At 46.6% G+C, this 12,538-nt stretch overlaps 1 protein-coding gene and 1 long non-coding RNA gene across 27 annotated transcripts in view; one reads left to right on the top strand and one right to left on the bottom strand.

Moving 5' to 3' along the window:
* Positions 1–12,538, top strand: part of ZC3H12C (zinc finger CCCH-type containing 12C) — a 176,790-nt gene that overhangs the window by 90,945 nt on the left and 73,307 nt on the right. For 11 of the 26 annotated variants that reach the window (XM_049109986.1, XM_049109988.1, XM_049109987.1 and 8 more), the window contains one exon: positions 4,222–4,389. The exons of 4 other annotated variants lie outside the window; for them this stretch is intronic. In XM_049109986.1, the coding sequence (XP_048965943.1) occupies positions 4,348–4,389 (42 nt within the window). In that variant the 5' untranslated portion in view covers positions 4,222–4,347. Of the gene's footprint in view, positions 1–4,221; positions 4,390–8,314; positions 8,456–8,698; positions 8,838–8,974; positions 9,098–9,623; positions 9,854–12,538 lie in introns of those variants that run through there. 11 more of the 26 variants (XM_049109996.1, XM_035716726.2, XM_049109994.1 and 8 more) reach the window with 8 other exon arrangements.
* Positions 5,257–8,149, bottom strand: LOC118354824 (uncharacterized). Its single transcript, XR_004816098.2, has 2 exons — positions 7,598–8,149; positions 5,257–6,430 (listed from the first exon to the last, which is right to left on the bottom strand). It is a non-coding gene; the product is annotated as an uncharacterized LOC118354824 (long non-coding RNA).

Genomic DNA, 12,538 nt, shown 5'->3' with positions numbered 1-12,538 from the left:
AGGGAGCCCGAAGTGGGACTCGATCCCAGGTCTCCAGGATCACACCCTGGGCTGAAGGCGGCGCTAAACTGCTGAGCCACCTGGGCTGCCTGGAAGTTTAGTACTTGATTATAGTTAATTTAGTGTTTTCTCTGGATTTTTTTCAAATATGTCTTATCTTTAATGTATGTATTCCTTTAAAATTTTGATTTATTTAGGATATAGGCCACTTCTTTTACTTTATGATTCAAAGTCCAGTGCTAGAACTCAACAAACACTTGTTTAATTAAGTCAAGAAAGATAGTGGAATATATAGAGAATTAAAAAAAATTAATTGCAAGGGTTATCTCTGGGTGATAGGATAAGAGACAATTTGTAGTTTTGAAATCTTTTATTTTTATGTGTCTTAAAAACCTTCTTAAAAACATGTGTTCCTGTGATAGTTTTTTTTTTTTTTTTTCCTGTGATAGTTTAAAATAATACTCTTGGGGCACCTGGGTGACTCATTCAGTCAAGTGTCTGCCTTCTACTTGGGTCATGATCTCCGGGTCATGTGGGGAGTCTGCCTCTCCCTCTGCCCCTCCCCAGCACTCATGCTCGCTTGCTCTCTCTCAAATAAATAAAATCTTTAAAAAAATAAAATAATACATCAGACTACTACAAGTTACTAGGTATTAAACCCAGTGAAAACCACTTCCATTAACCGTTGTTCCAGATCCATGAAGCCAAAGGACTTGACCCTCAATTTCACCTTTGGCCAGCTACCTACGTAAAAGATCCAGCTCTCGCTTTTGTGCATAAAGAAATTGAAATTGTGCAAGACAATACAAGTTATTGTATAGACCCAGTCCTACCAAACTCTAACATTTCTTACAAACACATATTTTAGCAAAGTAAACACAGAAAGTGGTGACAATGTATTTCATCAGGACAGGGTCTTCTGGTAAACAAGTTGTCCTTGCCAAAGCTTACTGAGCATTTAACTGCCTCTTGTCACTATCCAAAATAAAATAGTTTCCTGAATTTCTCTAGCAGGGTCTCCATTAAAAAGCAGGGACTGCCAAAGATAGGTAATGCTCACTTTTTAAAACAGGTGCTTGTAAAGAGACCTAGCCCTTCTTAGTAAACCAGGATTCTGTGTATAAGACAAAAACTGGAGGGGATCACACAGTAACTAAAGAGCTAGAGAAACATTTCAGGGGAATACTGACATCATTGGCTCAGATAAGATAAATGTTTTGACCAAAATGAGGGGCCATGAGACATGGGAGTCCATGCATGGCTGACCTCTGTTCAAGCCTATCCTGCCTCCACCTCTGCCTATGAAGGTTACACCTGCATGCTCTGGATTGACCACAGGATGGATAAAACAGAAGACAAATACTTTCTTGACAATCTGAGCTCACCTCCACCAAAGTCCTCATTGTGATCCAGGACCTACCCAAATCATTCAAAGCCACCAGATAGTTGCATTATATTTCTCTCTTTAGCCTCAGTCCTAGGCACTGACTGGGGGGACCCGTGGAGATGTGCTTTATGTTTTCCACCTGGCTGGACACTTCATTTCTGACTCCTGGATACTCTGACTAAAGATTCCCTGGAATGTCTACGTGCAGACAAAAACAGCTGGCAGTGGAAATTTCCCTTTGACTTCCACTCAAGATTAGAAGTGAATACCTGGAGCCATGTAGGTGGGCTGTTTTCCCTGTATCCCTCTGATGTCAGCCACCGGCTCCATTACCTGTCCCCTAGCCGAGACTCTGAAACCAGCCTAGACCCTAAATCAAGGTGACTTTCCCTATCCAATCGCCCAACTCCAGCGGTACAGTGACTCAGCAGCAAATCTGCTCTGCTCATAATCCTGCCCTTCCTGGAAACTGCAGCCCTAATTTGGGGGCTGTGTCTTCTACTTTATTGTCGTGTTTTATTAGTTGTTTGTTTGGGGAAACTGTCTTGTTTTAATTTGTTTGTAATTGGTTGTTTTTCTTTTTCTTTCTTTTCTTTCCTTTTTTTCTTCTTATTTTTAAAACCAAGCCCCTGCCTTTTTCTGCTATTCAGTAGTTGGCTCCTTGCTTTGTTCCTCTAAGTACTCTTCTAACTCCCCAGCTCTTCTGAGATTTGAATTCTGCTTTGTCCATGCTTTCAGAGACTGGAGGCCTGAATCCTGGTTCCCCTGGCCATGTCAGTACTGCCTGTTAGCAGATAGATGCCTAAACAGGCAGCCACAGGCTGGAGAGGCATGGACTGCTCTGGTCCCTGGGATGGAGCCAACCTGAGTGTTTTCTACACACTAGGCACAGAACTGGGGACACTGCAGGAACACGACAGAGCTCCTGCCTTCGTAGGATTTACATTATGATGTGGGGAGACACAATAACACAAATAAGCAAATATAATTGTAGGTGATGAGTATGGTGGAGAAAAAAATGAAACCTATTCATCGGCCCACTCCAGGGGCTCACACTACTTCTGTATCTCCTCACAAGAACTTCGCTGAGTGCTCCCTTTAGTTAAAGCAGTCCCATCAAAAATCCTCATAAAATCTGAGTTGGGAGCTTTTAGCAATTAGTAAAAACACTGACTAATCCCACTAACTCTGGCTGGGAATCCTTTAGTGTTACAGGACCTCCCTTTCCACATGACCATAGGTATCTTTCCCTGGCCTGGGAACCCCCGGAACTCATGCATGCAACTCACAGGACTCCCTCAACTTCCTCATCCTTGTGGCTGGAGTACTATTTCCAAAAATAGGATCTGCTTATTTATAAAATAAAAGTAGAAAGGGGTATTAAGGGCAGCCTAGGTGGCTCAGCGGTTTAGCGCCGCCTTCAGCCCAGGGCCTGATCCTGGAGACCCGGTATCGAGTCCCATGTCGGGCTCCCTGCGTGGAGCCTGCTTCTCCCTCTGCCTGTGTCTCTGCCTCTCTTTTGCTCTATGTCTCTCATGAATAAATAAATAAAATCTTAAAAAAAAAGGGGGGGTGGACAGCAGCACACATCACTGATAAATGTAGACTTAAAAAAAAAACTGTTTTTGAAAGCTAATTCAAGCACCCAATTTAAAACTCAAAATCTGGGGTGCCTGGTTGGCTCAGTCAGAGCATACAACTCTTGATCTTGGGGTTGTGGCTTTGAGACCTATGTCTGGTGTAGAGATTACTTAAAAATAAAATCTAATAAATAAATAAGTAAAATTCAAAAGTTATAAATGGTTATTGAATAAAAAGTGGATCTCTTTTACATCCTTCCTTCCTGATAATCATCCAGTCCGCCGGGCTAGGATAATCACCATTACCATTTTCTTGTGTGTCCTTCCAGAGGTCTTCTTCGTTTTTTACACAAATGGTAGCACACTAGATACACTGGTATTTACCTGATTTTTTCAAAAACAATTCCATACATAAAGCCGTTTCTCTCTTTAATAGATGAATGACATTCTGAAGATAGCATAATTTGCGTAGTTTCCTATTAATAAATAGATTTATTCCTTTTTTTTTTTGCCTTTGCAAATAATGCTGCAATTAATATTCTCCTTATGGAGTCTGTTCACATAGGATGCATTCTAATCTGAAAATTCCATAATTCTGTCTCTAGCTAGCTCACTTGTGTACATTTGTAATTCTGTATACCAATTTCCTTGGAAAACAACAGATGCTTGCAAAGGTGATGAGGATGTTTTTGGCTGCACTTGACATTCCATGTTAAAACAAAAAAAATTTAAGCTTCTGAGCAAGGTGAGCTGCAACGATACATGTGGCCCTTGTCAAAACGGCCAAGTGCCACCTTAGGAGCATTTGTAAATTCAACATTAAGCGTTTATTGCTCTCAAAATTCCATGTTGACTAAATGTAGTAAATTAGGGCAGCCACACTGGTTCAGGTAGAAAACCAAGCCCATGACTGTATGACACAGCATATTGAAAACCTTGCTGTTCTGCTCTCTGGTGGCCTCCCACAAATGCTGGGGGAAAAAAAAGAGAGACAGAGAAAGAGTCATGCTGCTAATGTGGAATCTTGTGGTAACTCATCAAAAGAAAGAAGTCCTGGGATTGGTCAATAGCACATATCTCGTGTCCTCCGGTTTCCTTTCCCTAAGAACTCAGCATTAAAAAGCAAGTCTAAGCAGTCACTGAAGGACATGGGCAGGACTGCGTTTCATCCCTCTGTGTCTGTCTTACACAGATCATGTGATTCGAAAATGGCTGTTTAGGGTAATGATATTAAGAAAACTCAACATTTCATAGGTGGTTGGAATGAACCAGGACTTCTCCGGAAGATATAAAAGAAACTGAAAAATCATAGTAGTCATCTGGCTACAGGTGCGAAGCTCTTCAACTGAAGGAAATCAAGTTTTGGCCAAAGGGCTGGAGATGAAGCACATGGAAGGGACTCTTGACTTCATCTCAACTCAGGTAAGTGTTTTGGTAGAAATGGTAGAGGCAGGAGAAATCGTTGTCTCGCATCCTCAAGTGTATCCACGGGATACACACAATTTCAATAAGGAAACATCTAAGGACACCATTAGGAGAGCTCTGGATAGACCAGAAGCAGTTGCCAGGGGGTTGTGCCATTTTGAATCTGAGAGTGACTATGGGTTATCACATTTGAAGTCTCTGGAGGTCTTAGAGAAGGTGGCTGGACATCGGAAGCTCCAGACTGAGGCAGTCAGGTGCGATGTGATGGCTGTCTGAAACTCTTGTCTTTTGAGGTTCAAATGTGAATATAGGTGTGTAGCAGTCTACCTGGGAGCTATATATCAGAAAAAAAGTATGCTCTTGCAACCATTCTCTCTCTCTCTCTCTCTACACACACACACACATACACACACACACACACACACACACACACACACACACCTCCCACGCCTAATCTGTTCTTTCCAGAGCATTTGCTTTTAACTAGTGAGGCTGTCCCAAGGCTTCGCCTACTATGGAGCTACAACCACTCAAATTCTTTAATTGTGCGCAATTCAGAGTCACAATTTGAGGTCCAGCCTTGGTTTTATAACTAAGATACAGATTGGTTGTCTATCCAGAATTGATAATGGCAAACGTGCCATATTTTGCCCAATGCCTATTTTGGAGTTTTATTGTCAAGACATTCAAAATTTGATGCTCAGTTTCACCATCTGTAAAATGAAAAGTGGGCTCACATGAAATGATCTCTAAGTTTTCTCTCATCCCTTTTATATTCTTTGAACTTCTCGGAATTACTTTCCTACTTTTCCTTTTAAGTCAATATAACTTAGAGTCAAGAAAAGAGGATTTCCCTAATGCTCGTTTGTCTCAGAGCCATAGGAGCATTTTATTTTTGTCAGAGATTTTCTCCCAATTCCGGTTTACTTCAGATGAACAACTGTGCTTGGTTATTATCATAACAATGAGCATTTAATTTTTCATACCCTCTCAACAACATAAAAGTCTCATTTACCCAACTATTTGTCTTCTCTAGACAATATGATAAAATATTTCCACGGGCATATCCCACCGTAACCACAAATACATGCTTAAAATCAAACTATTCTAAGCATTTGTTAAAAAAAAAAAAAATAGTTCCTCTACCCCTGAACTTCCTCTTTTTTTCCAGTCAGCATTACTATAGGTTTCATATCCACACTCGAGAGGTTATTTTGGACTTCTCCCCTTTCTTAAGTCCATCTTCGTCAAGGGTGTGCAGTCACTCTGTGGGACTTTTCAGGTCCCAACGTCTCACTAGATTGTCCCCTCCTCTCCTTCCCCGCTATTTACTTCAATACTTCACGTCTGTTCTGCCATATTGGCCACCAGCCACGTCTCCCTGCTCCAGTCCTTCCCCTTGCAAACCATCCAGTAACAAGCACTGTATTTATTTTCCTAAAATAGGATGTCCTCCATGTCATCCTGTGTCCAAACCCCTTCACAATTCCCCACTGTGTACAGGCTCTGTTGAACTCAATCCCTCTCTTTCTCTGTCTCTGTCTCTCCCCATTTGCAGCTATCTGTGTAATTTGGTTCCAAATATCCACTACAGCTTTTTTTAATCCCTATTTTCCACATTCCCTGGCACTCCATCTTTATTTATGCTGCTCCACTCAAGACCTGCCCCATCCTCTTGGTTTATCAAAATACTATTCCTCATCATTATCCAGCTTCCTTTTTTTTTTTTGTCTTTTGGAAGCCCAGGATCATCTTCTGTGTGAGTCTTCCCAACCACGTCAACGTAAGGCAGTTCTTCTGTCCTCAGAAACTTCGTTGCATTTATTACCCGTGACACATATTTAGCACTACTAAATTCTCTTGTCCTCTTAGTTTTCTTTGAACTTTTGTATGTTTTTTTTATCTCAACTACATAGTAAGGGAACTAAGGGCAGTTAGAGTATCATATTCACATCATGGGTCCAGATTCCAGAACGAGACTGCCGATGTTCTCGTCCCTGCATGCTGCTGACTGTAATCTTGGTCTGAATTTTCTCATCTGTGAAATGGAAATAGTGACAGTTATTCTCTCACAGGGGTTTCGTGGGTATTATATGAGCAAACACATGGAAAGTGCTTAGAATGGTAAGCATTCACAAAATGCTGGCAATTGCGATAATTATTCATGCCTCTTAGCTCCAAAGCACCTGATAGAGTGCCTTGGTCTATAACAACACATAGTCAATGCTGAGTGGAATTCAGTTGAGTCAATGAGGGAGCTAAGATAGACTGTGAGGATGATATATCGTGGAGTAGGGGAACTCCTAGCATCATCAAAACCATGTCACAGATGCCGTCACTTACAGTCAGCCAGCCAGCCTCATTTTAGGTCTCTGCCACTCCCTAACACTGCTAGAGGGACTTCTGAGGGTTTGGCTGGGTGAACAGGGGATGATTTCTCAGAGCATCCCTCCCTTCCTGCCAGGCAAAACTGACCTGGCTGCAGATAACAGGTTGCCAGACATCCTATGGGTCTTAAAGGTGGTATCAGAAATGTAGACCAGAGAGCTCTCATGGCCCCAAAGAAGCCTACCAGTTTGCTCTATCACTCAGCAGCCCTCAAGACTGGCCTGCCCAAGCGGAAAGCAGGCTCATCTCAGCAAGATGCACCCCTTTCATCTTGCAGCATGATGATGCCCGTGGGCTCTAGCCAGCAGGATGCTCTCGGCTGGGACCCCATCATCAATTGTTAACGGGCTACAAATATGGGCCAAAGAAATGGGGACATCCGTGCTGCTCAACTGAGCCATAAAGTCAGATTTTAAAAAATTTGTTAAAGAGAACTAGAAATTGTAAAGTTTTAGCCCCAGTTATAGATATCACTGTATCTATATATATAACATTATAGATATCACTACCGTTAAGTAGCCCAAGCAAATTCAACAGATCCAGGCCTAAACCGTATACATGCTCTATTGAAAACAATTCAGAGTGCCAAGAAGTCATTTTATTAAAGGTGAAAAGTGTCATCAAAGGCATGAACTCTGGTCCAGTGAAACAAGTATGTGCTTTGGATGCGGACAGACCTGTGTCCTTCATGTCCAAACCGTGAAATTTCAGCAAATTTTTCTAACCTCGATTTGCTGAGGGATCAAGGGGATTATAACACCTAGCTCACATGGCTGTGGTGACACATGAATGAGATAACGCATTTAAAGCAGTCTACCTAGCCTGTGGCCCAGGCTGGGGACACAATCCACGTGAATTCCCTTCCCTTCCACTCCAAGACCAGATGCATCCTGTCCGAGGCTAGGAGTGAGGCACCTGGTGATAATTCCACAGGCAGGCGAATAGATTATTTGAATATCATCGAAATGTTGACCTAAATTGTGCCGGGCGTTGGACAACTGACACAAGAGAAGAGGCTCTCCGCTCCCGGTGCTTTCCCCACTTGCGGCTCAGTGCGGAGGGCGGTCTCCTCCCAACCTCGAGAAAAGAGATCTGGATTTATCCTGGGCTTAACCTCGATTTTGACATATCGCAGTTTCCAATCAGGCCAGTTTCCTGGCCAAAAGAAGCCCTTCCCCTGGGTGAAATCCAAACAGCCGCATTTGTGTAAGTTCCCTTATTGGTCTTGCTAATGCGGGTGTGGTTTTTCCTCGTTACAGAATATTGATAATAAGCAGGCAGCCGCGGGAAAGCCGCCTGGGCTGGGCTGGGCTGGGCTGGGCTGGGCTGGGCTGGGCTGGGGGGGCGGCCTCTCGCTCCCCCGGCCGCCCGGGAACGGCCCGCGGCGGCAGCGGCGGCGGCGGCAGCGGCGGGGGCACCGGGCGTGGCCGAGCGCAGCAGGGGCGCCCTCCCGGCCGGCGCTGGGGGTGGGGCGCGGGCACCGCCGGCACCGCCGGGACCGCCGGGACCGCCGGGACCCCCGGCCGGGAGGGGCAGGGGCGCGCGGAGGAGGCGCGGGAGCCGGCGGCGGGGCCCGGCAGGTCCCGGCGGCTCCCCTCACCCGTCTCCACGCCTCCCGGGTTTTCCCCTTGGCTCGGGGTTTCCTGTTTCAGTTCTCGGTGATCTCCAGCAGCAGGTGCTGGTTTGCCAACCTCCGCTCCGGCGGAGAAGGAAAGAGGGAAAGGGAGGAGGAAGCGACGCAGCGGCAGCGGCAGCGGCTGCGGCTGCGGCTGCGGGCGGGCGGGCGGGCGGCCGAGGAGCGCGGCGGCGGGCGAGCCGGGGGCGCTGTCTCCGCGGGCGGCGGGCGGCGGGCGGCGGGCGGCGGGCGAGCCGAGGCCGGTGCGGCCGGGCGGGCGGGCGGGCGGCATGTGGGAGCCTCCCGCTCGCCCCGCGCCCTAGCGGCGGCCGCGGCGGCCCAGGGCGGAGGCGAGAGGCGGCCGCCCGCCGCAGGGCCGCGGAGCCGCGGGGCCGCCCGGCTTCCCGGGCCAGGGGTGATGGCCGCCCCCAGGAGACCGCAAGTAGGTTGAGCCGCAACCCCGCGTGCGCGCGCGGCCGGGGCGCGACTGGCGCCGCCGGGGGAGGGGGGGGGAGGGGGAGGGGGGAGGGGAGCGGCGGGGGGCGGCGGGGCGCGGGGGGGCGGGGGGCGCGCGGGCGCGGCTCCGCGCGGGGAGGGCCGGGCTGGCGGCTGGCGGCTGGCGGCTGGCGGCTGCCGCTGCGGGCCCCGCGGCCGGCTCGCCGCCTGCTCGCGGAGTCGGCCATGCCGGGGAGCGGCCCCCAGGTTTGTGCCGCGGGCGGCGGGGGACGGGGCGCTGAGGGAGCCGCGCGGGGGCCGGGGCCGGGGCCGGGGCCGGGGCCGGGGCCGGGGGCCGCGCCCGAGCGCCGGAGCGGAGAGGCCGGGGCGGGAGCGGCGGCGCCGGGCGAGCCCCAGGCCCGGGCGGGGCGGGGGTCTCCGGGCCGGGTGGGGCCGCGCGGGGAGCCCGGCTGCCGTGCCCGCGGGCAGAGCCGCCCTCCCGGGGCTCCGGGCCGGGTGAGGCCAGCGACCCGGGCCCCGCGGCCTAGGGCAGCGGTCCGCTCGCGCCCGCCCCGGGGGCACGGCCGCCGCGGAAGATGGAGGCGAGCCCGGGCGCCCCGCACCGAGACGGACCCCCCGGCGCTGCCCCTGCGGCTCCGGGCGCCGCGCGCTCCGGGGTGAGGCGGCTCCGGCCCCCGGGCTCGGCCCCCGCGCTCGGCCCCCCGGCCCCGGGCTCACTCCCGCGCCCACCCCGCGCTCCGCGCTTGGGCCGCTGCCGCCGGGTTCGCCCCCCGCACCGCCCTGCTGCCCCCGGACCGGGTCCCCGCTTCAGCCCCCGGAACCCCGCAGAAGCAGCCTCAGCGCCCAAGTCCCGGGTACTCTGGCCGGGAGGCTGGCCACGGGGGTAGCCGTTAGCAACACTGGTCTGTGCTGTGTTTGGTGATAAAGAGATGAAATGCGAATCCAGATTTAGGGAAAGTTTTCCTATTGGTTGCGAGGCTGTGTTGGAGTATCCTCAGGCCGGTGAGGCGCTTATTGATTCAGATTTCTCTCTCTCTCTTTTTAAACCATCTTAGAATAGTTACAGAGACACTTAGGGCCAGTATATTTAGAAACTTGGTAAAGTTCATCAATTCTTTACTCATTTCCTCGCTCGGTGTTTCTAGTGCATATAGGAAAGCGGTGGATGGGTCTCAAACGCTCCTTGGGCTTTCCGAGAACCACAAGAAGTCAGCAATACGGAGTACTGTGTATTTTTTTAAGTCTTAATATATTTAGGTTGTAGTAGGTATGACTTCCGTTTATTGAATCACTCACATGTATATTAATTTTAATGGCAGTTTTTAAGATTTTGGTGTCATCCACTGTTGTAGACATTTGGCCTCACCGAGTGTTTGTAAGATGATCTGACAACTTACCTCTCTGTTCACCTGTTTGTTTTTTCCCCAATTTGGCATTCTTTAAGTTACCTAAACCTGTCTATTTGAAGGTACCCTTAAATACCAGAATGATCTAGGAACTGTGTATCTATAATTCAAAACGTTGGAATATTTTTACTTCAAGAATGGGTTCTACTTTCAAAGGACGTTTAAACTCTACCTCAAGCATCCTTCCGGTCCTCGGTCATCAGGAAAGTACTCAAACATTACAAACAAAGTAAAATGAACTCTTTAACAAAACAACAAGAAGGCCAGTAGTCTTTAAAGTGCATTTGATAACCAACGCCTCATGAGACTAGTTTATTATAATGGAAAATGTTGAAGAAGAGGAAACAGAAACTTGGAATGTTTGTATGCTGATGGGAGTTTTTATTAGTCACTTCCTTTTGCTACATATTTGTTTTAATTACAAGACTAATAAAAATATCCCATTTGATATTACTGGCTTCTCTGGAGCTGTGTTTTTCATGGATTACATTTGCCAAATTGTACCCCAGGTGCTTTATGGAAATCCTATTTTTAAAATATTTTCCTCATTCTACAGCTGGGTTACCTTGTCCTCATTCTAGCAGACCACAATGATATTTTACATTAATTTTAATTACCGTAACAGATGTAAAAGTGTTGCTATCATTTTATAGCTTTTAATAACCTTTTCTATGCCCTTTTATACCTTTTTATGCTCTTTCTGTGCTTTTCATTATTTTTGTAGATAAATTTGGAAGAATTCTCCCATTCTCATTTGATAGCAGTTTTAAAGAAATGAATAGAAGATATTAAGTAGGAGACTTTTTAAAATCCTTTTCGTGTTAGAATGTAGGATTGTAAACTAATCTGCAGTTGTTGCTCACTTGACACTGGTAAACTTTTATTCCCTCAGCAGATAATTAATTTAGTATCGATCTGGGTGCTGCAGTAGGCCCCTGACCTCTAAAAGAAGAGAGATTATGAACAGATAGAAGATAATGCTAGATAAAATGTACTAAGTGGGACAAGCAGAAAATAAGAAATGCAGGTACTGTAGTAGGGAAGGCTGCATGCCAGCTCTTAAAGCTAAGATTCAGGCTGGTACAGCTGGATAGGAGTCATTTCCAAGTGAATAATGCTGTGAGTCAAGGAAAGCAGGGAGTGGGTGGGCCAGTGTGTCTGGAACATTAAGTAGGTGATAGGAGTAGTGAGTGATTAAAGTGGCACACATGGTTTCAGGGTATAGTTTTTATTGGAAAGAGAAATACTAAGTAAGAAGGTCAGGGAATGACAAAAATGTATTAAATCAGGTTTCCAAATTTAAACCAAAGTACAACCAAATTAAAAATACCAAGATTCTAGAGATTGATATCAAATCTACCAAATGTAAAAAAATCTTGTGTTTTAAGTGCTGACATTCCTCATGGGCCTACAACATACAAAATCTTGTGACTTTATAAAGACTTGACTTTTAATAGTCACTAAAAAACAATTATTGCTGCTGTTTCACTGTTCACAGTTCAGAGAAATGATGGACAATTGAGAATATGGTTTTTGTAATCTGTTTCATCCCAGAATATATCTCCAATTTCTTGGGAAAAAAACTTTATAGGATTATTGAGCTATTTAAATGAGATAGTATGTGATAAGTATACCCTGTCTGGCACGTAGTAATTTTGGTATTTGATGGCATAAAGATAACTTGCAGATCTGTAATGTGGAGGTTATCACTTCCCTATCTTTGCTACAGTTTTTATAGCTGACATAATGCTAGCTGTTACCTACCGTGCACTGAGATGCCAGATGCCATGCGTATGCACTGCTCTTATTATCCTCATTCTGTGGATGAGGAAACCCAGACATAAGAGTTTAAATAACTTTAAGTCACACATCTAGAAAGTTGCAGAAGGGAGTTTGAACCTATGTCCTTAATTAACCGTTGGGCAGTTCTGCCTCTCTGATTCTGTTTTTACTTTTTTTCTCTAAAAATCGTGTCATTGTGTATACGTATGTTGACACACGTTGTTTGAAAATTAAGAGATGCATGATAATTAGCATTATAGGTCTGGGAGATAAGAGAGGTATATTAACCTTTACAAAGTCCTGCAGTGATGGAACAACATGAAATCCTGTCTGGCCAAATAGTTGGAAGGCAAGGTTGCGTAGATCCATAAGAAGATAAGCCCAAAGACCATTTTAGTTTGGCCTGGCATATGTTTAAGCAGCAATGTAGTACCACCAAAGGGAGCGTTTTTTGTTTTTTGTCTTTTGTTTTTGTCAGAAACCTCAAAGGTTTTTTTAT

Source organism: Canis lupus, chromosome 5 (genome assembly GCF_003254725.2).
Source record: "Canis lupus dingo isolate Sandy chromosome 5, ASM325472v2, whole genome shotgun sequence".
NCBI classification, from domain to species: Eukaryota; Metazoa; Chordata; class Mammalia; order Carnivora; family Canidae; genus Canis; species Canis lupus.
Note: the sequence above shows the minus strand (reverse complement) of the source record. Positions and strands in the feature narration are given on the sequence as shown.